General features: G+C 42.3%; 2 protein-coding genes across 2 annotated transcripts in view; one reads left to right on the top strand and one right to left on the bottom strand.

Annotated features, from left to right (window-relative positions):
* The window catches only part of TCEANC2 (transcription elongation factor A N-terminal and central domain containing 2), a 21,083-nt gene extending 19,519 nt beyond the window's left edge, over positions 1-1,564 (bottom strand). The window contains exon 1 of the mRNA XM_073593482.1: positions 1,365-1,564. Coding sequence (XP_073449583.1) covers positions 1,365-1,472 — 108 coding nt within the window. The 5' untranslated portion in view covers positions 1,473-1,564. The remainder of the gene's footprint in view (positions 1-1,364) is intronic.
* On the top strand, positions 1,521-21,094 carry TMEM59 (transmembrane protein 59). The gene is made up of 8 exons (XM_073593481.1): positions 1,521-1,774; positions 6,055-6,160; positions 11,884-11,978; positions 12,090-12,242; positions 13,822-13,903; positions 14,007-14,106; positions 14,208-14,316; positions 18,193-21,094. The coding sequence occupies exons 1-8, from the start codon at positions 1,550-1,552 to the stop codon at positions 18,346-18,348; spliced, it is 1,026 nt and encodes a 341-aa protein (XP_073449582.1). The 5' UTR covers positions 1,521-1,549; the 3' UTR covers positions 18,349-21,094.
* Positions 21,095-21,319: the final 225 nt, after the last annotated feature.

The raw sequence follows: 21,319 nt of genomic DNA on the forward strand, positions 1-21,319 counted from the left end.
GGAGTGCTGTGTATCGGAGGGCTGTGATGTCAGGAGGAGGAGGGGGGTGGGTGACTCCTGTACAGGGACCAGGGATCACAGGGACAGTCCCAGGCTGGAGAGAGAGAGAAGGGAGGGTGAGTTCTGGCTGTATGGATGGCAGTGTGTCATAGTGGGTGTGATCAGTACACACACACACACACTGACAGAGGACAATCCATCAGTGCAATAGTCAGTATACAGTGATGTAGTGTCTCAGTATACAGTGATCATCACTGTATACTGAGACACTACATCACTGTATACAATATAATAAAATAAAAAAAAATAAAATAAAATAATCGCAGATTTTTTTGGGGGGGAAAATCTCCCAGCCCTATCTGGGAGAAGAATCTTCATTATGTGGTGAGCTGGGCTGTTCATTGCTCCGGCCACCTCATGTGTCCTGCTTACCCGGCGCCATCTTGGGAGAAGGAGTCTGCCCAGGGGGAGGAGGTCGAGTCTGATTTCTCCGGTTGGTCCTGGTCCTCCTGCGCTGATTATAGCTAGTTTTGTAGCCAGAGGTGTGCAGAGCTCGGTCACAGCATGACTGCTCCCGTGGCTGCGCACTCCAGTCACCTGTTTTTACAGGTATCCTCTCACACTTCTGCTTGGATTCCCTTGGTGACCTGAGCAGAGGTTCTCCCCTCTAGCAACCTTTTGGGACTCATCACAGGTCCCAGAAGACTGTAGGACTTTTCATAAAGTGCAGCGCAGCTCGCACATGTGCAGTGGGCAGCCGGCTGTGAAGCTGCAAGAAGGTGGTGAAGAATCAGGCTGGGTGGGGATAGTGCGGAATCCCTGGAGCGGTGAGTGTCCCTTTATTAAAAGTCAGCAGATATAGTTTTTTGCAGAACTGACTGAAGCTATGCCGAGTATCAATTTACTTGGTGCACCTTTTTTTTTTTTTTTTTTTTGTGATATATTGCATTTATGTGCCCCAAAACTAACTTTAGTGTTTTGTTTTTTTTTACTGAAAATTTGCACCTGATAAACCAATGTTCAAATATCGTGTGACATGCAAAAAGTGGACCTTACCACCGTTTTATTCTCCAGGGTCTCTGCTTTCAATAAATATACGTTTGGGGGTTTTAACTAATCTGGCCTAAAATTGTTTTTAAACGTGTGCAAAAAAAGAATGCAAAACCGGTTCTGGCAGTGAAAGGATTAAAACTATTGAACAAAGCTGCTGTGAACACAGATAGGGACTTGTACGTCCCCACAGATAACATACAAGCTGAAGCCAATGTGAACAAGGCATTTATTACACCCAGGCATGCAGACTTTTTTTTTTTTTAGATAATAACACAGGTTTAGCAGGCGTGCCTGTCACCATTAATATTCACCTTCAAGGAGTGCAGGGTGGCCTGGCCCATGGAGCCTTTCTTTTTCACAGCTGGACCCTTCTCGTCCCGGGCCTGCGGTTTGGGGTTTCTGATGATGAACCTGTCCATGATGTTTGTAGTGCTACTTTGCGTTCCACGCTGGATATCCACATCCGCTTCCGGTATCCGCTATCCGTCGCGCCCTGATGACACCGACCAACGCAAGCGGCGTGCTTGGCGTCAGGACGCGGCTGCAGTATCCGGAAGCGATTGAGAGGAGAAAGATGGCGGCATCACGGATGTTTTGCAGCGCAGCGTTGTTGCTGTTTTGTAGCTGGGGGGCTCTGGGCTCCATGGACACCGCTCTGGGGGACAGCTCGTCCTGCCACCATGTCTGTGAGGGCACCTACCCCCTGCACACCTACCCTGAGGTGAGTGAGTGAGATCAAACACGCCGAGCCCCGCCTCCTCCACTTCTACAACATAAACATCCATGGCCGGGGTGCAGATCTGAACACAATATCCGGCATGGAGCTTCTCTCTGCAGCTTATTCTGGACACAGACAGACAGACAGATGTGGGAAATCAATCATGACTATATAGATCAGAAGTACAGCCACTGGGGGTGATGATATCTGTGTGTACATCCCTGTACTCTACTTAATATGTACTTCACCTGGAAACCTGAGATTGGGGGCGGAGCTGAGCCCTGAAATGGAGGCGGCGATTGCAGCGTAACGAGAGGTTTAAAGGGTTAGTTCGCCTTCACCACAAAACCGCCTATACAGGTAGATGTAGATAAAATCAAACTCTGCAGCTTTGACCAAAGTTGAATGATGTCCTTGCTATAAGTGTTGGCTGTTTTTGTACCTCCTGAAGCCTGACTGTAAAACTCCCAGGACATGTGTGCCAAACACGAGGCCGAATGTGGCCCGCCGAGTCGGATTTCATGTGGCCCTTTCACCTGTCCTGCAGCACCCCCTCAGCAGTTGAGAGAATAACAGAACTCCATGGGCAGATCCTGCGCTTCTCCATGCAGCTAAGGAGAGGCTTGCCTCAGCCCTGCCCTCTAAGCAATCGGCAGCAGAGAGGAAGACAGAACTCCTCTTACAGATCCTGCTCCTCCCAGGTAGCCACAGCACCCCTCCTTGTCTCCACCTCCCCTGAATCCAGCCCCCCACTGGTCCTCCTCCAGACTCTGCACTTTTTACTTCCCAGCAGCAGCACAAGAAGGGGGGGGGGGGGACTCTTGATTTCTGATGTAATAGGGGGTGTTGTGCTCTGGACATCTAGTCTAAGGCTCCATTAACTCCTAGACGTTCTGGAATCGTGGGCGATTCTGCTTGCCATACCAGAATCGTGGCAAAATGCAGGATGTGTTTGCGATGCCATAACTTATTAATGGCACCTCAATTGCGGTGTTTAAGAAAGAGAGCAGGAGCTTCTTTTGGGCAGCAGCGTTACACATTGCGGTTTGCAGCACGATTTATGGAGTAATGGCATCGCAGACGAGTCCTGCGTTTTGCCACAATTCCAGAACGCTCAGGTGTGAATGAAGCCTTAGACCCCTTTCACACAGAGGCAGATTTCAGGCATTTTAGCGATAGAAATAGCGCCTGTAAAGCGCCCAAAAGTGCTTTCGCACTGGGGACGGTGCGCTTGTGGGACATTAGAAAAAGTCCTGCAATCAGCATGTTTGGGAGCGCTGTGTACACTGCTCTCAAAATGCCCTGCCCACGGCAATGAATGGGCAGTGCTTTCGAAGCACCGCAAGACGGGCGTTTTTAACCCCTTGGGGGTTAAAAGCACCCTGCTAGCAGATGAAAAACGCTGCTAAAACAAGCGGCACTTTAACACTAACGCACGGGCGGCCTGGTGTGAAAGGGGTCTTACAGATACAACTGGTCCTTTTGAGGGCAACCATAATACTGATACAGAAACACATGTGAGGGGGTTTGAGTCAGAAAAAGAGCTGACTGCTGTGATAGAGAAGGTGAAGAGTGATAGCTGGGCCTCTCTTAGCAATGCCGAGGAGTTCTTCAGTCTGATGTCATGGGCAAGGGCATTATTCAATTTTGGTCAGAACTGCCCAGATTGCGTTTATCTGCAGACATCCCTTAATCTGCAACTGCAGTAAACGTGAGCTTACCCTTTAAATGTGGCGCTTACAGTAGTCGCTCTGTTCCCCAGCAAATCGCTTCACTGTAAACATTCCAGCCACTGGTGCGTCTCCAAATCAACCTTATTGTCCCAACTGAACAGAGAATACCCCACCCAGCTTCCCCCTGCTCTATGATTAAAGTAAGTGTAAAACTTGTAAACCTACAATTTTTTTTTTTTATATAAATAACAAACATGTTCTACTTACCTGCTCTTTGCAATGGTTTTGCACAGAGCAGCTCTAATCTTCCTCTTCTGGGGTCCCCACCAGTGCTCCTCCTCCTCCTCCTTCACCTGGACCAGCCCCGTAGCATCAGCCCGCTGTTAGCTGAAAACGGGTCACAGGAGTGCAGAATGAACTGCAATCCTGTGATCCACATGAGAAGTACAGCCAAGCGAGCTTTGTCTGTGTTTCTCCTTTAACTGGCCTGCTTTCAGTCCAGACCTTTCACCAGTGGACAATATTTAGCACATCTTAAAACGAAAAATACAACAAAGGCGATCCAGGACTGTTGAACAGTTAAATTCCTATATCGGGCAAGAATGGGGCAACGTTCCTCTCCCAGATCTCCACCAATTGTTCTCCTCAGTTCCCAGACATTTACAGTGTTGTTAATAGAAGAAGGGATGCTGCACCATGGTAAACCTAGTCATGTCCCTCCTTTTTGGAATTGGGGTTGTACTTTGCCAGGTTTTTGTTGCTCTGTCCCAACTTTTTTGAGACTTGTTGCTGTCACCAATTTCATAATTACATTATTTTTTTTTTCTTAAAAATAGTGCATTTTCTATTTTTAAACATGTTATATATTTTCTATTTTGAATAAAATATGTGTTTAGGAGATTTGCAAGTCCTCGCATTTTGTTTCTATGTAGATTTTACAGTGTCCCAACTTTTTTATTTTCACCACTTGAGCACCGGAAGGTTTTACCCCCTTCATGACCAGGCCATTTTTTGCAAGACGGCACTGCGTTATTTTTAACTGACATTTGGTGGTCATGCGACACTGTACCCAAACATCATTTTTTTTTCATCAATTTAGGCCAGTATATATTCTGTTACATATTTTTGGTAAAAAATCCCAATAAGCGTATATTGATTGGTTTGCACAAAAGTTATAGCGTCTACAAACTATGGGACATGTTTTATTTTATTTTTTTACTAGTAATGGATGCGATATTGCCGCAGACAAATCGAAAACCTGACACTTTTTTGGGACCAGTGACACTAATACAGTAATAAGTGCTAAAAAAATATGCACTGTCACTGTACTAATGACACTGGCTGGGAAAGGGGTTAACATCCATGGCAATCAAAGGGTTAACTGTGTGCCTAGGTTGTGCTTAGTCACTGTAGGGGAGGTGCTTTGGCTAGGGAAAGGCAAATATCCGTGTTCCTGCTTAGCAGGAACACAGGATCTGTGCCTTCCCTTCTGACAGAATAACAATCTGCCTTGTTTACATAGGCAGATTGTCATTTTGCATGTGTCCTGTGTAATCGGTGAGTGCTGGCAGACATCGAGTTCACGGTCTGGTCTCCCTGCTGTGTGTGATCACAGCAGGAGTGGGTTGCAGGTGACGCGCCAACCCCAGTCCCGGAAGTGTCAGGTCATGTACTAGGTACGTGATCTGGCACAGAGCGGCCGCAGTATATCTACGGTGGGCAGTCCACAAGTGGTTAACTGGGGTTGTATAATTGGCTACCTTAGGAAACTGTGTGTGATTGCTGTTTGCACTGGTTTTGCTTTTATATACCAAATATATTTGTGGTAATGTTGTGACTAATAGAAATAGGTGAGCTTGGTATTCTAAATGAGGCCGAATGTAAACCTTGTAAATGATAGAAATTGTCACAATGGAATGCATAGGGAATATATATATATATTTTTTTTTTTATATATATTTTGATGGGAAGGACTATGGGCACTTCTGGTAAAGGTTTATATCAGTTTGAAGGTTGCACTGTGTATCCTTTTGTGTGGTTGACATGTTTGTCTAATATTAGTCAGGACACTATGTGCATGGAGGTGTTCTGTTCTCCCTGGGTGTACCTGGATCCAGTTTCCTCCCACAATCCAATGACATGCTGGTAGGTTAACTGTCTCCTGTCCAAATCTTGTCTAAATTGGCCTTAGTATGTGTGTTGCTTGTATTTATGTATGTGAGTTAGGCCCCTTACATACTTGTGTGACTTGTCCTGCGATTTGGGAGTGAAAAGTTGCATGACAAGTCGTACCCCATGATTTCCAATGAGGACCATTCATATCTGTGCGACTTCATAGACCCTGCACAATTTTTGGTCTGACTTTGATGCGAGTTGAGGTCCATAGACCTCAAGATTAAACACAGGCATTTCCTGAAATTGCGCGACTTTCAAGTTGCGGCAGTGTGAAAGGGGCATTAGTGACCTTTGATTGTAAGATCCTTGAGAACTGGGACTGATATGAATGTGCAGTATGTAAAGTGCTGCGTAAATTGTCTGCAATATATACATACCTATTATAATAATAATATCATAAATAACATCCTCTGTTGTGTTGCCATTGCTGTACAGGAGGAGGAGCTCTTTGCCTGTCATAGAGGATGTCGTCTTTTCTCTATCTGTCAGTTTGCGGGGATTGGAGAAGACTTGAACAAGACTAAGCTGGAATGTGAATCAGGTGATGATACATATGAGGAACATACTTGCAATTTTTTAGGCCAATATCCTGAGGGATTTTGTAATTGCACATCAAATGCCAAACGTGCATGAACTCTTGGCAACCATTTACAAATCCGGTTTTGTTGGGCTTGTAACACTACACTGTAATGTTGGTAACTGGGTATTATGGGATGCAGTACTGAAGCACACTTGTGTTTATAATCTATTCTTATATAGGGTAAGTGAAGGACTCTGATATGGAGGGCAGTCAGAGATTAGATGCAGAGTCAGCATCCATAGTGGTGTAGTAGCATTATTCTCTGGCATGGATATGACCGCTTGCTGTTCTGGAGGTCTAAGAACTGATCTTAAACTTAAACTCTTAAACATGGCCAGTGTAGCAAAAGTTTGGAATCCTGTTTGCTGCCAAAACTGCTGCTTTGTGATTCCAGCACCGGACATGTGATCTCTACTAAGTGGGTAAATTAGAGTTTGGAATTCTGCCCTGCAGTGGATCTCTTGTGGCCATTTGCCTATGCAGTTGCCACTGTGGGATCCCAGAGCAGAAGTTTATTTAGTGGCATTGCGATTAAGCTGCAATATCTTTTTGTTTTAAATCTACTACTATTGTCCCAATACCTAAAAAGAAATCTGCAGTAACATGCTTACATTTATCGTCTAGTTGTTTTAACTCCTATCATCATGATGTGTTTTGAGAGCCTTGTATTATCACATCTTAAGACAAACATTCCTGTTGATCTCAGGGGTGTGGTAATTAAAAAAACTTGCCCAAGGGACTAAATCGGGGTCACAATCTACTTGGCCTGATAAAATTATTATTATTTTTTTTTTTACAAGGGTTTAAAATATATGGAGGGTTGATGTTTTTGTTAGGCAGAGAACCATTTAGGAATGTCTGGGGCTTTTAAAAACCAAAGGGGGCTTTATGGTGACTTAAACTTTTAATGTTTTTTTATTTTTTGTTTTTTTTCTAGAAAATTTTAGGAGATGGCTTCGTTCCAGTCTCCTGAATGTAAACACGGAAGCGACGTCTCTTCCAGTTTACTCAGCTGCCAATGGCGCCGGATTTAATACTTTGAAGTGCAAAGGAGGGATTGGATGTCATTTAGACCCCCGATCCCTCCATAAAGAGTACCTGTCACCACCTATTACTGTCACAAGGAATGTTTACATTCCTTGTGACAGCAATAAAAGTGATCAAATAATTTTTTTTTAAACACAATTTAATAATATAAAAATAAGAAAAAAAAAAAAGTTTTAAAGCGCCCCCGTCCCCGCAGCAAAGAAAACGCATACGGAAGTCGCGCCCGCATATGTAAACGGTGTTCAAATCACACATGTGAGGTATCGCCTCGATCGTCAGAGCGAGAGCAATAATTCTAGCACTAGACCTCCTCTGTAACTCTAACCTAGTAACTGTAAAAAAAAATTTAACGTGTCGCCTATGGAAATTTTTAGGTACTGTAGTTTGTCGCCATTCCACGACTGCGTGCAATTATAAAGCATGACATGTTTGGTATCTATTTACTCAGCATAACATCATCTTTCACATTATACAAAAAAATTGGGCTAACCTTACTGTTTCGTTTTTTTTTTAAATTCATGAAAGTGTCCCTTTTCCCAAAAAGTTGCATTTAAAACACCGCTGCACAAATATTAGCAAGTGGTGCAGTGCTGAAAGAATAATAAAAAATCAAAATAATAGTCCATAAACTTCAAGATCCCATAAGTGTTGTGACATCATGCTGAAAAACTTTGTGGATATAAAGTGATCCCTCCACCAGCATATGAAGTGGCCTCTCACCTCAGCAACCGGACCCTTTCGTTATAGAGGGTCAGATAGGCTTTCCCTTGCAGGTCAAATAAAGCAGATTTGCAGAGGATCCGACTTTGTCAGCAGCGGTACAGGATACACAATATGCAGAATCAGTCCCCAAACGTGTATGTCATGAAAATATAAAGGGGATAGACCATATAAATGCAAAGATAAAAAACTTACAAGCAAGGCACTCATCCAGTGCCAGATGTATGAGCATGGATAGATAAGCTATGAGACAGTCGCGGGTGACGTCGCGACGCTCCCTTCCTTCCGAACGCGTTGCGTCCCAATGGGCGGGGACTTCGTCAGCGGAATATATATAACATTTTTAGGGGTTCTATGTAATTTTCTAGCAAAAAATACGGATTTTAACTTGTAAATGCCAAATGTCAGAAATAGGCTTCGTCGTGAATGGGTTAAATATACTGTGATTCTGTACTTGCCAAATATGGTGCAGAAATCTCCCTCCACTGAGTTTGGCTAAATCCATTTTAACTGGCATTCGAAGCTGCTGCCTGTTCACTTCCTGGATTTACACACACACAGAGGCACACCCCCAGCTCTGCAACTTTCATTGGCCCTCTTATGACTCATCCCTCCTCTCTTCCTACCAAACTCTCCGAGTGAGAGAGAGGCTATGCCTAGACTAATGACCAGACAAGCAGGAATTGGGCTGTATAAGGGATTTACTGGCAGAAAAAAAAATGTTTTACTATCCAAAGTTAAAACCTCAAGGGTGGAAGGTTTAATAGATGGAAAGTTGAAAAAAATGACTGAAGATCCGCTTTAAGTTGTTGCTATACTCTGCACTAGCACAGAGTGACACATTAGTCTTTGTTCGCTTCTTCGTGAAAATTTAGAAAAACTTGAAAGCTTACATTGTCTGAAGATGTTTACTGCATTCCATCAACTATTTTTAAAACATATGATATGCCCAGTTTGGTTACAGCCATGCAACAAGTCCTATTTGCTGTACACACGCATGGCTAGGAGTGCATTCCTTGTACATACCGGTACTTCTGAAACTCTGCAGAAGATCTCTACTGGGCCCTTCCCACTGATTGTACACATATATGCAGCCTGATTGGATTGGGCTTTTTTCTGTGGGGCCGCATATGTGCATACCTCGATTTGTGCGGCGCACTCACACTAATGATCAGGACCTGGTTGACCTCATCTCTGTGATGGCTCTGATTGGTCAATCACTGTGCAGCCCACCCATGTGTTTACTTCCTCTACTAGCAAGAGGTGAAGCTGTAAATGAAAAAAAGTGTTAAAAAAATAAATAAATTAAATAAATCCAGGATAGTCCTAGGTCAGTGCCAGGGTTAGTGTTAGGTTCGGTTCACACTTGTGCGATGCCAAAGATCACATGTGATTTGCAGCGCATTGCTGTGCCGCTCGCATGCAATGTCTGTGTGTGAATTCAGCCATACAATTCAGCCATAAAAGTGGTCCCAGCAGCAGATTCGCCACAGGATTGCTTTTATAGGCAGCGGAGAAGTGACCCCTCCCGCCGTTTCCTGGTCCTCTCTGGGCTTACCGGACCTGTCGGTTAGCACGGCACCAATCCAAATCTATACGTGGCTGTGCAGGAAGCCAGGGCAAGATAGCCCGCACTTAGCTCTATGCCCTTGGAGGACCAGAGCGACGTGCCCTCCGGCCTTAAAGGGATTTTTTTTTTCTTCTCTTAAAGGCAAAATTACTTTTACCTTTAAAAAATAAAAATGTGAGATCTGAGGTCTTTTTTACCCCAGATCTCTCAAAGAGGACCTGTAATGCTTATATCTATTACAAGTTTACAATGTTTATATTCCTTGTAAGCGGAATAAAAGTGATTTTTTTTTTTTTTTTTTTTTAAAGAGACAAGTGTAAAAATGAAAAGTAAAATAAATAAGAAAAAAATGATTTAACGTGCCCTGTCCCTTCTTGCTCACGCACAGAAGCCAACACTTACGTAAGTCACACCTACATATGTAAACTGTGTTCAAACCACACGTGAGGTATCGCCAAAATCGTTACAGCGAGAGTAATAATTTAACACTAGACCTCTTCTGTTACTCTAAACAGGTAACCTGTACATTTTTTTTTTTTAAGCATTGCCTATGGAGATTAAGTGCCATAGTTTGTTGCCCTTCCACGAGTGTGTGCAATTTTACAGCATGACATATTGGGTATTTATTTACTCGGCATAACCTCTTTCACATTATAAAAAAATGGGCTAACTTTACTGGGGTGTGGTGTGTTTTTTTTTTTTTCAAAAAAGTGTATTTTCCAAATAAATTGTGTTTGTAAGACTGCTGCGCAAATATGGCGTGACATAAAATTTTGCGGTCGCCATTTTATTCTCCAGGGTCTCTGCTAAAAAAAAAAAAAAATGTATGTTTGGGGGTTCTGAGTAATTTTCTAGCAAAAAATACAAATTTAAACTTGTAAGCAAAGAGTTCCAGAAAAGGCCTGGTCTTAAAGTGGTTCACAATGTCTGGCTGCTGTTGCTACAGTCCCAAGGTACTTGGAAAATAAAGAAAGTGAGCGTGCTCTGCCTTAAATGAAATAAATATAAATACTAACCCAGTCTGTGTAAATATGGGCAAGTTCTGTCACTATTTTTTCCTCCAACCATTTTACCAATTAAAAAAAAAAAAAAAAACCCCACAAACTCCCCGTATCAACTCCTGAAGTTGTAATACGACTTGGGACTGCAAAGTTGCATGACAAGTCGTTCCCCTTGCTTTCCAATGACAACCATTCATATTAGTACGATTTCAAAGAGAGCCAACCTGCCGCAGTACAACTGTGGTTAACCACTTGCTTACTGGGCACTTATGCCCCCCTCCTGCCCAGACCAATTTTCAGCTTTCAGTGCTCTCACACTTTTGTTATAAAATTTTGCAAATATGCAAAGTCTTTCAAACAGGTAATTTTTCTTCTTCACTGATGAGGGGGCTCTGGTGGGCACCACTGATAGGTGGCACTGGTGGGTGGCACATTCGGGCAGTAAGGGGACCAATGTCCCTCTTAACAGAAGCTGTGGCTTCAAAAAAATAACTGGCATCTGTTTATTTTCGTGATCAGCGGTCATTGGCTGACAGCTGATCACAAGGTAAAGGGCCCGCTGTGATTAGCCCTTTACCTGATCTATGCTAAGCCGAGTCTCACGGACTCTGCTATCACAGACTTCGCTGCAGGAAACGCGAGAGCGTCTATGGATGCCTTCCTGGCAATTTAAGCCTGTGCTGTAGCCGTCTTTCGGCTATAGTGTGGGCAGCAAGTGGTTAATAAGAGGTTGAACATGGGGTAAAGATTCAGTTGCCGCATGGCAATGAGACCGCTTGTATCCCACCCAGAGAGAAATGGCAACATCCATATCCAGAACTACGTGTCCATATATGTGTCTTTTTGTTTTTTTTGTTGTTGTTTGTTTTTTGTTTTGTTTTTATTAAAGGATAAGTTCACCTTTTGACAAAAATAATAAATGCATTTTTTTTGCAGGTAAAAACATATGCTTTTATTTTTTGTTTTGGGAGCCTATTAGGTTTTGCACCAGCGATCAACAGATCGTTGGTGCCATGCAGGTCTCCTTCAGATCTTTCAGTGTATCGGTTGGCTTGTACCTTTTTACGAGCAAGCCGATACATTCTGACAGCGAGACTGAATGAACTACCACATTGCTCACAGTGCCATGGTAGGTTATTGAAACCTAAAAGCCGACAGCAGCAAAGGCTGCTGAACCTTATGGTTTTGCGGGGGCCAATGCAGTCGTAACATGTTACACACTGAGAATGGATGTAACATGTTATGATGGGTCGTAAAGATTAAGTTCATCGTTCATATGAGAGACACTGTTGGTGTTAACCTGGCCTAATTTCTGTGTAACATGTCTCCTTGCCATTTTCCTACAGCCTGTACAGAAGCTTATCCCCAGTCCAATGAGCAGTATGCTTGTATCCTGGGCTGTAACAGCCAGATGCCTTTTGCAGAGAAGCGTCAAGAAGAGGTTGGTGCTACATTGGATTAATTAAAATTTCTTCTGTTATGCTTTGTTAAAGTATCTCCATTTTCTATAATAGTCTTCATGATGACAAGTATTGTTTATTAATATTTGCAGCTGTCAGACATGGTGCCTCGTATACATGTCCTCTTCCCTCTGACTATAGTGAAAGCTTTCTGGAGTGACATGATGGATTCTGCTCAAAGTTTCATATCATCATCGTGGACATTCTACATTCAAGCAGATAATGGGCGTATTCTAATAGTACAGGTATGTGCAGGAGAAATAAACTATACACCTTTACAACAATGTATACATGGGATAAGCTAATTGTAATTATGTGTATTATTTCTACCTATGTGGCTTTGAGATTAACTGGTTGCCACCAAGCCTATGGGGGAGTGACGACCGGGCAGGCCTCTCGTTGATCCGGGTGAACACGACGCAATCTGTCACTAGCTGCGTCCACTAGACACAGCTGATGACTGATCACTGTACCTGCCCGCTGCCAGTACCATTTGACTTCTGTAACCAATCACAGCAGGTCACATGACAGTTGTAAACAATGGATAGCTTCCTTTCAAGCCATCCATTGTGTGCAATTTGCGTTGTTAGCTGTGATTGATCACATGGTACAATCTGGGCCAATCACAGTCTATCTGTGCCTTTAGCTGTGGCTAATCACAGCAAAATTAACTGACTTAATAGAGTACACTGCTGATAGCTGAAAGTAAAAAAAAAAAAAAAACTAAAAACATTGCCGGCAATTGCCCGAAGCACCTTGTCCCTATGTTGATGGGCCTCCTCCCCACAACCCTGGCCGGTGGTTGTGGGGGTCTGCGGGTAGGGGGCTTTTCGGAATCTGGAACCCCCCCCCTTGCAAGCCCCAAGATCCCGCCCTCGCCCCTTGAATGAGTAAGGCCTCATCGTTCACCAAAAAGTGTCAAAAAGACAATTCCTTTATTAAAAAACAAAACAATGTCCCCCAGTGTAGATCCAGCCTCAATCACACTAAACGCTGCCGCCTACTACAGCCAAATTTTGGGTCGCTGCTGTCATATGGGGGGGGGGGTCACTTGGTAACCCCACCCATTAGCTATTTAAGAACGGTCAGATGGTGGGAGCCAGTGACAGGTGTGGAGCTTTTTATTTTTTTCAGGTTGGCAGCGATGTTCATCGTTATTGACATTGGATCTACACTGGGGACGTTGTTTTTGTCGTTCCCCCCTGTCTTCTGGGAGACACACAGGTCCCACAAGACAGCAGGGACCAGTCAGGACACGCAGCAGGGAACCAGGCTGTGAACTTTGTTGGTGAATGAGTAGGGGTACCGTGTTGTTAAATGGTGGCTTCCAGATTCCAACAAGCCCCTTGCCCACAGACCCCCACAACAACTGGCCAGGGTTGTGGGGAAGAGACCCTTGCCCCCATCAACAAGGAGACAAGGTGCTTTGGGGGGTCCCCCCTTTGCCCCAAACCAACCCCCCTTGAGGGCATGGGGCCTGGTATGGTTCAGGAGGGGGGCGCTCGCTAGGGGTCTGGTATGGATTTAGGGGGACCTCACAACTTTTTTTTTTTTTTTTTTTGGTATTCTTTTGCTGTGAGGTTCCTTTTAAAATCCATTTGGCAGATCTGATCTGTTTCTGCTGTGATGTGCCCCCTACCGAGAAGTGCAGAATCACATATGTGATTCTGCACAGCGCGGCGACCCTGTAGCAGTAAATCTGCTATGGGGCGGTTGGCAAGTGGTCACGTTGCTACTTTCTTTCTATTTATGTATTTCGTGTCTTTGGGACTTGCAGAATATTTAATTACTGAAAATTATTTTCTTTTTTCCTTGCCTGGTTAGTCTCAACCAGAAATTCAGCAAATGCCACCAGTGTACTCCGAAAACCCATCTGCAAGAGGCAACTTGCTGGATACTGTTCAAAGTAAGTCTTGATATAAGACATAAGTGAACGATCTCATTTATATGTCAGTTTTCCTCCAGTTTAATGTCATGGATTTGACAGATTGTATCTTGTATTTTGGCAGACCTAGCACCTGAAGACCGTGCAGGAGAGGGACCATGGAGCAGAAGAGGAGATTTCCTGGAATTGGAAAGAGGAGCCAGCATTATGAAGTGTCTAGCTATGTATGTGGTATTCATATGTATATAATGAAATTTCACCCCCATTATTATACTCTATCTATCAGACTCTGCTTTTTACATTAATTTGTATTTGTTTTGTGCAGGAATTCCAACTGGCTCCTCACAGCCACATTGATTCTTTCTATCTTAGTTCTGCTCTGGATTTGTTGTGCTACAGTAGCTACCGCATCTGATCAGTATGTTCTTTCTGAGGTGAGTACTGTCTATATGTCCAAAGAGAGTACCCTCCTGATACCATTTTATTCGCAGTGCCACAGACATACTACATAAAAAAGACTGAGGAGTGCTAAAACATTGATGTAAACAACATATAGGCAATACTATTGCCTAGTTGTTCTGAGCAGTTTGTAAGTACTGGGTTACCCTTACAAAGTGTGAACTGTAAATGTCAGGACTACAAAGTGATCAATCCAGCTTTGTTTTTGAGATGTAAAAAAAAAAAAAAAAAATACTATTTTGGGCAGTTAATCAGTGTGCATGTATGGTATAATATTATTTTAGAAAAGAGTTGCTGCTACCATAGGCATGCAGGGTTTGCCTGGGCACACCCTAATCACCCGTGTGATGCAGATTCCCCCTGTTTGGACCTATGATATTTCATCAAAGTCTCCTAATGAGGCTCCTAAACATATTGTAAAAATAATTTAAAAATAATAATAAAAAAAAAAAAATACTGACATCGTCCACTGCCCTACTGACACCGATCTCTACCCTACTGACACCATCCACTGCTCTACTTACACCGTCAGTATATATACACATGCACACACACGCATATGTGTTTGAGCTTTGGGGTGCACACCCTAATGCAATAGGCTTTGCACACCTATGGCTGCTACCATACCCCCTGTTGCTCACAGTAATATCACCTTAATACCCTTTGGCAAAATCCTCTAGTTCATTACAGAAATATATATTCTACCTTTTTTATTTTACTTGGTTACATATTAAGCACCCTTCATTGGTTTTCCTATATCTCCATTGAATAGTATTGACATCAGTAACATACTTTCAACTACAGGGGGTTTTAGCTGACTCTTCTTTGATATTGTTCAAGCACTTGGTGTAGTGTGTGCGGTAGCAGCTTCTATAAAGGTATAGGGCATTAATCCCAATTGGAGTTTCACATTGTATAGCGCTGCTTTTATAAAGCTGTGTCATCTTATTCTTTGTTTCGTATTTTGAACAGCAGAAAAACTAGTCTAGCTTGCTGGGACCTAGGCCAAATGTTTGATTGTGGTTTGCCATGGCTACTATCAGTTAATCCTGGTACCTTTCTGTACATATACCAGAAATATTCAAATATTAGTTTCACATGTCAAGAAGATAAATGACTGCAATCTTATTGCTAACGAATGATGTTTAGAAATGTTATGCAAGTGTGTATTTTCTGTTGAAGGTAATTTAAAGGCTAAGTTCACCTTTTACAAAAAAAAAGAAATGCACATCTTTTTGCAGGTAAAAAGTTTTTTTTATTTATTATTATTATTATTATTATTATTTATTTTTTAATTTGCAGCTTGTAAGGCATTGCACCTGCAATCAGCAGATCGTGGGTGCAATGACGGCTCCTGCAAACACTCAATACAGCTGTCTGCCCGTACCTCATACGTACAGGTAGACAGTTACTGAATGGCAGGAAGAATCAATGCACTACGTGGACATTTGCCAGCGCCCTTACAGTTCATTGGGAACTAAAAGCCATCATCCCCAGAGGCAGACAATAGATGTAGTTCGTTGATTAATTCACAGAACTCTGTGAATGAATGATGCAGCTGTGTGAGCGAAATGCCGCACAGCCGTGCTGTTTTTAAATTCTGACAGCGGGTACAGGGAGAAGGTCCCCTTCCTGCTGTCACAGGGAGGGGTGGAGAGAGGAGGAAGGAGCTGAAATGTTTAACATGTTCCAAAGGTGAGCTTATTCTTTAAATTTAGTGCGATTAAGGCTGGCTTCACACTATTGCAAATTGGATGGGGGCTTCCCCCCTCCATTTCAGGTCCAAATTCAGACAAAAATTCAGGCTGAAATTGGACCTGAAACGATGAATGGGAACGCACTGGACTCCTACTTTGAGCCAGAGCGTGCTGCAGTGTGAACCCAGCCCAAAGAAAAGATAAAGTTTAAAGTAAACCTGGGCAATACATAAACAAGTGTTTTAAAATGAATAATCTGAAGTTCTCTTTAGTGAAAACAGCATGTCAAAATGTTTCTGTGGATCCAGGAATACAAATTCTTCATGTTCTACTGTAAAAAAGTGAAGACTGGGATGGGGGAAACCCTTTCATGACCAAAGGTCAAATGCCAAGGCCAAAAGCTTCCAGTCAGCATATGATCTCTGTCATAGCTGACATGGGATTGATTTACAAAAACTGGTGCACTCAGTATCTGGTGTAGCTTGGCATAGTAATCAGCTTCTAACTTCAGCTTGTTCAATTTTTTCAAAATTTTCAAATTTTTTTTTTTTTTAATAACAAACATGTCATACTTATCTCCACTGTGCAGATCGTTTTGCACAGAGTGGCCCCAATCTACCTCTTCTGGGGTCCCTCAGCGTTGCTGGTGGCTCCTCCCTGCATCAACTGTCCACGGTGGAGAAGCCTTCACCTTGGTGGCTACCCATGCGGGCGCGCTCCAGAGTCCCGCATCTGTGTCCACGCCCCCCGGCGCCGCATCATTTTGATTTGATTAATAGGAGCATGAGCCAATGGCTGCGCTGCTATCAATCTATCCAATCAGGACATGAGACTTCAGCTACAGACTGTGTGCTCGTTCCTGGCCGGAGGAAGACAGTGTCCAGGTAAGTAAAATGGGGGCTGCAGCACTACAGAAGGTTTTTCACCTTAATGCATAGAATGCATTAAGGTGAAAAACCATGAGGGTTTAAGCTTTGACAATAAAACCTAGAAGCTGATTAGTTACTGTGCACAGTTGCACCAGAATCTGTGTGCACTAGTTTTAGTATATCTCCCCCATAGTGTTTGCATGGTCAGAAACCACTCCAATTAATTCCTGATTGTCAGTGGGGACCCGAATTGTCAGTGACAACTGCGAGTGAGAGCCAGCAGCTGTTCAAAGTGTCAGCTAGTTGCTCGCAAAGGGAGAAAGTTTATTAATGTATAATTAAGATACAAATTGTGGGTGGAAGTTAAACATGAATATTACGGAGCGAAAGGCTTTTGTTTTTATTAAGTTGGTGTGCGTGTGAAGTTGGATGTCATTATCTCTAAAGCTTGTTATACATTATACAATTTTTGTTGTTCAATTTCCTTTAGATTTACCTTCAACTATGTAGTGCAAGGGCCTGCTTGATTGTGTACAATTTGAAAGTGTTTATGTGTGAACTCATATTATATGGTTTTGGTAAATCTAAAGGAAAGTTGTACAAGAAAACTGTATAGTGTGTTGCCAGCTTAAAGCAGACCTTCAGTCATTTTTTTTTTTTTAACTTTCCATCTATTAAATCTTCTGCCCTTGTTGTTTTAACTTTGGATAGTAAAACATTTTTTTTCTGCCAGTAAATGCCTTATACAGCCCACCTCCTGTTTCTTGTCTGGTCATTAGCCTAGACTTATGACATCATGCACAGCGCTCTCTCTCACTCTTGTGAGAGTATGCCAGGAAGGTGGGGGGATGAGTCATAAAATAGCCAATTAAAGCTGCAGAGCTGGAGGTGTGCCTCTGTGTAAATCCAGTAAGTAGCTTCAGCTGCCCACAGTTAAAATGGCTGAAGCCAGACTCATTGGAGGGAGATTTCTGCAGCATATTTGGCAAGTACAGAATCACAGAATATATAAAATAAAATACAAAGTGGTTAGAGGGAAGCTTCAGAATGACAAAGATGTTTTTATTACAAATAAAAGACTGTAGTTCCTCTTTTGAGTTTTTTTTTTTTTTTTTAAGGAAATTCCTTTATTGGAAAACCAGTAAAAACATACATTGATAAGGACTATTAAAATTAATGGCTTTACTACTCATTAAAAAAATGACAACTTTTACTAAATTGTTCAAGTATGGTGTGTTTTAATGTAAGACTATTAACAGCAAAGCTGTGCGACTCTTTCTTGCAGAAGCTGAGTATATATGGAGATCTTGAATATCTAAATGATGAGAAGCTATACAAGTACCCTCCTGCATCGTTGGTGGTCGTTCATGGAGCTCCACAGGAAAATGAAGAAGCGGGCCCTTTGCCCACAAAGGTAGACTTGGCCAAGTCTGCCATATAACCAGCCATGCAGCCTTCAATTATCGCTTCCTGTGACCATGTACAAGGGGCGGGCGCCCTGTAGCGCTATGGATTTCTAGAGAAACTACAGACTTCTATAAACTTTCCATCAGATTAACAGCTTCCATGTGTGTGGGATATGGGGATCTCTAATCTGAGTTATATATTACCATCTAGGACTGGATCTAATTGCACAGCTAGTCTTTTGCCTAATCTTTTTGCTGCTGGGTGAATATTCCCCTGATTTTGCATCCTGGTCTCATTGACTGTAAACCTGTTCTTATCCGAAGGTGGGATACAATGATACATCATTCTGTATCTGCTTTGCAAGCCTCTCCTACGTGACACATAAGTCTGGATGAAACACTGCCGTGTCACACTGTTACATTCACTGAGCACTTTGTGTTTGTTTGCATGGGAACTTGTGAACTTTAGCAAAGGAATCAGTGACCTGTAAGAAGCTTGCTTGTATAATTGCTACCAGAAAGCAGCAGAGCATTACATACAATGCACCATTGTTAATGAGCCGGAAAATGAGTCAGCCATTGAAATGTACTATTATTCTTAGAGGTGGGATAAATTTTACTGTTTCAGCATAGCATAGGATCTTTGCATAAGGGTTGATGAGCTTTGAATTGCACAGACACCTTCTATGGCATTATAAGAATTTTTTTTATTATTAGTTCTGGATAGAGCAGGAAGGATTGGAACCTCTGTAGTTTTTTACTGCTATCTCAAGCTCTGTGTCAGATTTCCTCTTGCTTCCTTTTTACGTAACAAGTTTCACCAGGCAGGAAGTGAAGCAAAATCTACAACAGGGAAATGAAGCAATAAAAGCTAATAGAGACTTTGCTACTGCAAGGGATCTGGTGTATATACTCCACACGTCAAGGATCACGTTTTCCAGACCTAGCCTGGTCCTGGTATGTTCAGTAAAATGAAACTGCTTAATTCTCTTGTTTGTCTTGCTTAACGCTAAGATTTATTGTGAAGTTTTACAGGCATGCACAGATAGGCGTCGCAGAAGAAACCTTGACTCATTTCTCACAAAGTGCTTTCTGCCTACTCATTGAAGGCATTTACATTTCTAATGTTGCATATTTTCCCCTCTTCTTGTTGCCAGGCTAGTAAGAATCTTTCTGAGGGAGCCAATATAGCAGTAAAAATCAAAACCGAGGTTCTAACCAAAGCTAATAATATAAAAAAACTACTTTTTGTTTAACATACACTTTATTGGTGTTCTCCTGTTGTGCAGAAGTGTGGGTTGCCTACTTGACTCCTTTTTATTTTTTCTAAGGAGCAACCCTGCAAGATTTTTTTTCTTTTTTAAATGTCTGTATTTTACGACCGATTGGGGCTGCCATTTCTGCTTAAACTCATTTTCTCAAAGTAGCTCAGGGCTTCCTACTCCTGGGTCCATGCAGGGGAGGGTGGGGGGGGGGGGGGGGGTTCAGTGGAGCTCCTGGTATGGAACCTAGTCTTGATGAAAGATTGAATTAAAATCGTAGACGTTATTATAAATCCATCGAGACATAAAAAAAATGTATCAATGTCTACAATAAGATTGAAACGTTTTAGCCACCTGTATGGGCCTTTGTCATTTTATTATGACTAAGGCCAGTACAGGTGGCTGAAACGTGTCAGTCTTACTGTAGGAGTGTTTTTTTTTTATGTTGATGGATATGTAATCAAGTCTATGATTTTACTTCAAGCTGCTCCAGTGCTGGACCTCTGTATTTCTTTGATTCTATAAATGGCAAGTACAGCATGTGTCCAGGCATGGGCGTTTGATCCTCATCCTTTTATGTGTGGGATAGGGGTTGTAGCATTGCAATCTGCTTCTTTCCTAGTCTGGACCTAGTAAAGGGCACGGGCAGTCAATTTCCATCTGCTCTCTCTGATTTGTGTGTTTTGGGGTGTGTGGGTTTTTTTCCCCCCTGTGGTGTTTCCACCTCAAAGTTCTCATGACACTTTTTACTCTTTATTGTAGACACATTCTTGCAGTCCTACATATAAGACCTTCTGCATTTCTCTAGCCAGATGTTGGTACAGCGTGGTCCATTTTTAAACTTTAGTGTTTTTATAATGCCCCTTGTACAACAAAGCTGTTTGAGAGATTGCAATCTAAAATGTATCTTGCTGTTCTAACTTTAACCTGGTGAAGTGCTTGATGTAAAGGTCTTATAGGATCAAGGAGAGTTTTGAGAACATTGTGGATAACTGGTCTTGCCTATGTGTAGTACATAAATGTGGATTTTTCCATGTAACCAGCTACATCTTTTTAGTCAGATCGGATGTTCTCAAGAAGCTCTCCATTGGTAGGGCTTTTTTACCCTTGTGGTTTTACACTGACTGGTGAAACACACATCCCCTATGTTAACCATCTCTGCTTGCTGTAAGGCATTGGTGTTCTGTTCAACTTCACCGATAAAGGCCGTGGTTCATCTCCAATTTTAGGAATTCTGCAATCAACAGAAAATCATTTTACTGACCCAAAACCTGGCCTGTTTGCAGCCTCTTTGTAATGGAGTTGGACAGCTGAGCCATACTTTTTTTCCTGCTAGAGGACCAAGGTATAAGATGTCCAGTGATGTAACACAAACGAATATGTTCTTTAAAGAAACCTAATGGATGAAAACTGCTACCAACAGATTATAAAACCATTTGGTAATGAGGATCTAAATCTTTACAAGGGGTTTGAAGTGTAATTATACAGTTTTCCTGTAATAAATAATCACAAACTGTGAGTTTCTTGGTGAGAATTTTATTTATTCTGTCCAGTGGTAAAATCTGTGAGTGAAGTCACCCAGTATATCAATGCTGCAGAATATGTTTGATACTTTTAGAAGGTAACCGTTCCAGACTCCTGGTGCTTATTGACATAGGGCCTTTATTTATCACAGTTACGTGATAGTTTACATTTTTGGGGTTGTATTCAAGATGTGCAAAAAGAGATCACACAAATACTTATA

This window comes from Aquarana catesbeiana, linkage group LG07 (genome assembly GCF_042186555.1).
Source record: "Aquarana catesbeiana isolate 2022-GZ linkage group LG07, ASM4218655v1, whole genome shotgun sequence".
Taxonomy (NCBI): domain Eukaryota; kingdom Metazoa; phylum Chordata; class Amphibia; order Anura; family Ranidae; genus Aquarana; species Aquarana catesbeiana.

Excerpts from the sequence above, each read along its gene's own strand:
- TMEM59 (XM_073593481.1), top strand. The coding sequence starts at position 1,550 with ATGACACCGACCAACGCAAGCGGCGTGCTTGGCGTCAGGACGCGGCTG. Across the intron at positions 1,775-6,054 it reads CCCTGCACACCTACCCTGAG|GAGGAGGAGCTCTTTGCCTG; the intron begins GTGAGTGAGTGA and ends ATTGCTGTACAG. Across the intron at positions 12,243-13,821 it reads GGCGTATTCTAATAGTACAG|TCTCAACCAGAAATTCAGCA; the intron begins GTATGTGCAGGA and ends TTGCCTGGTTAG.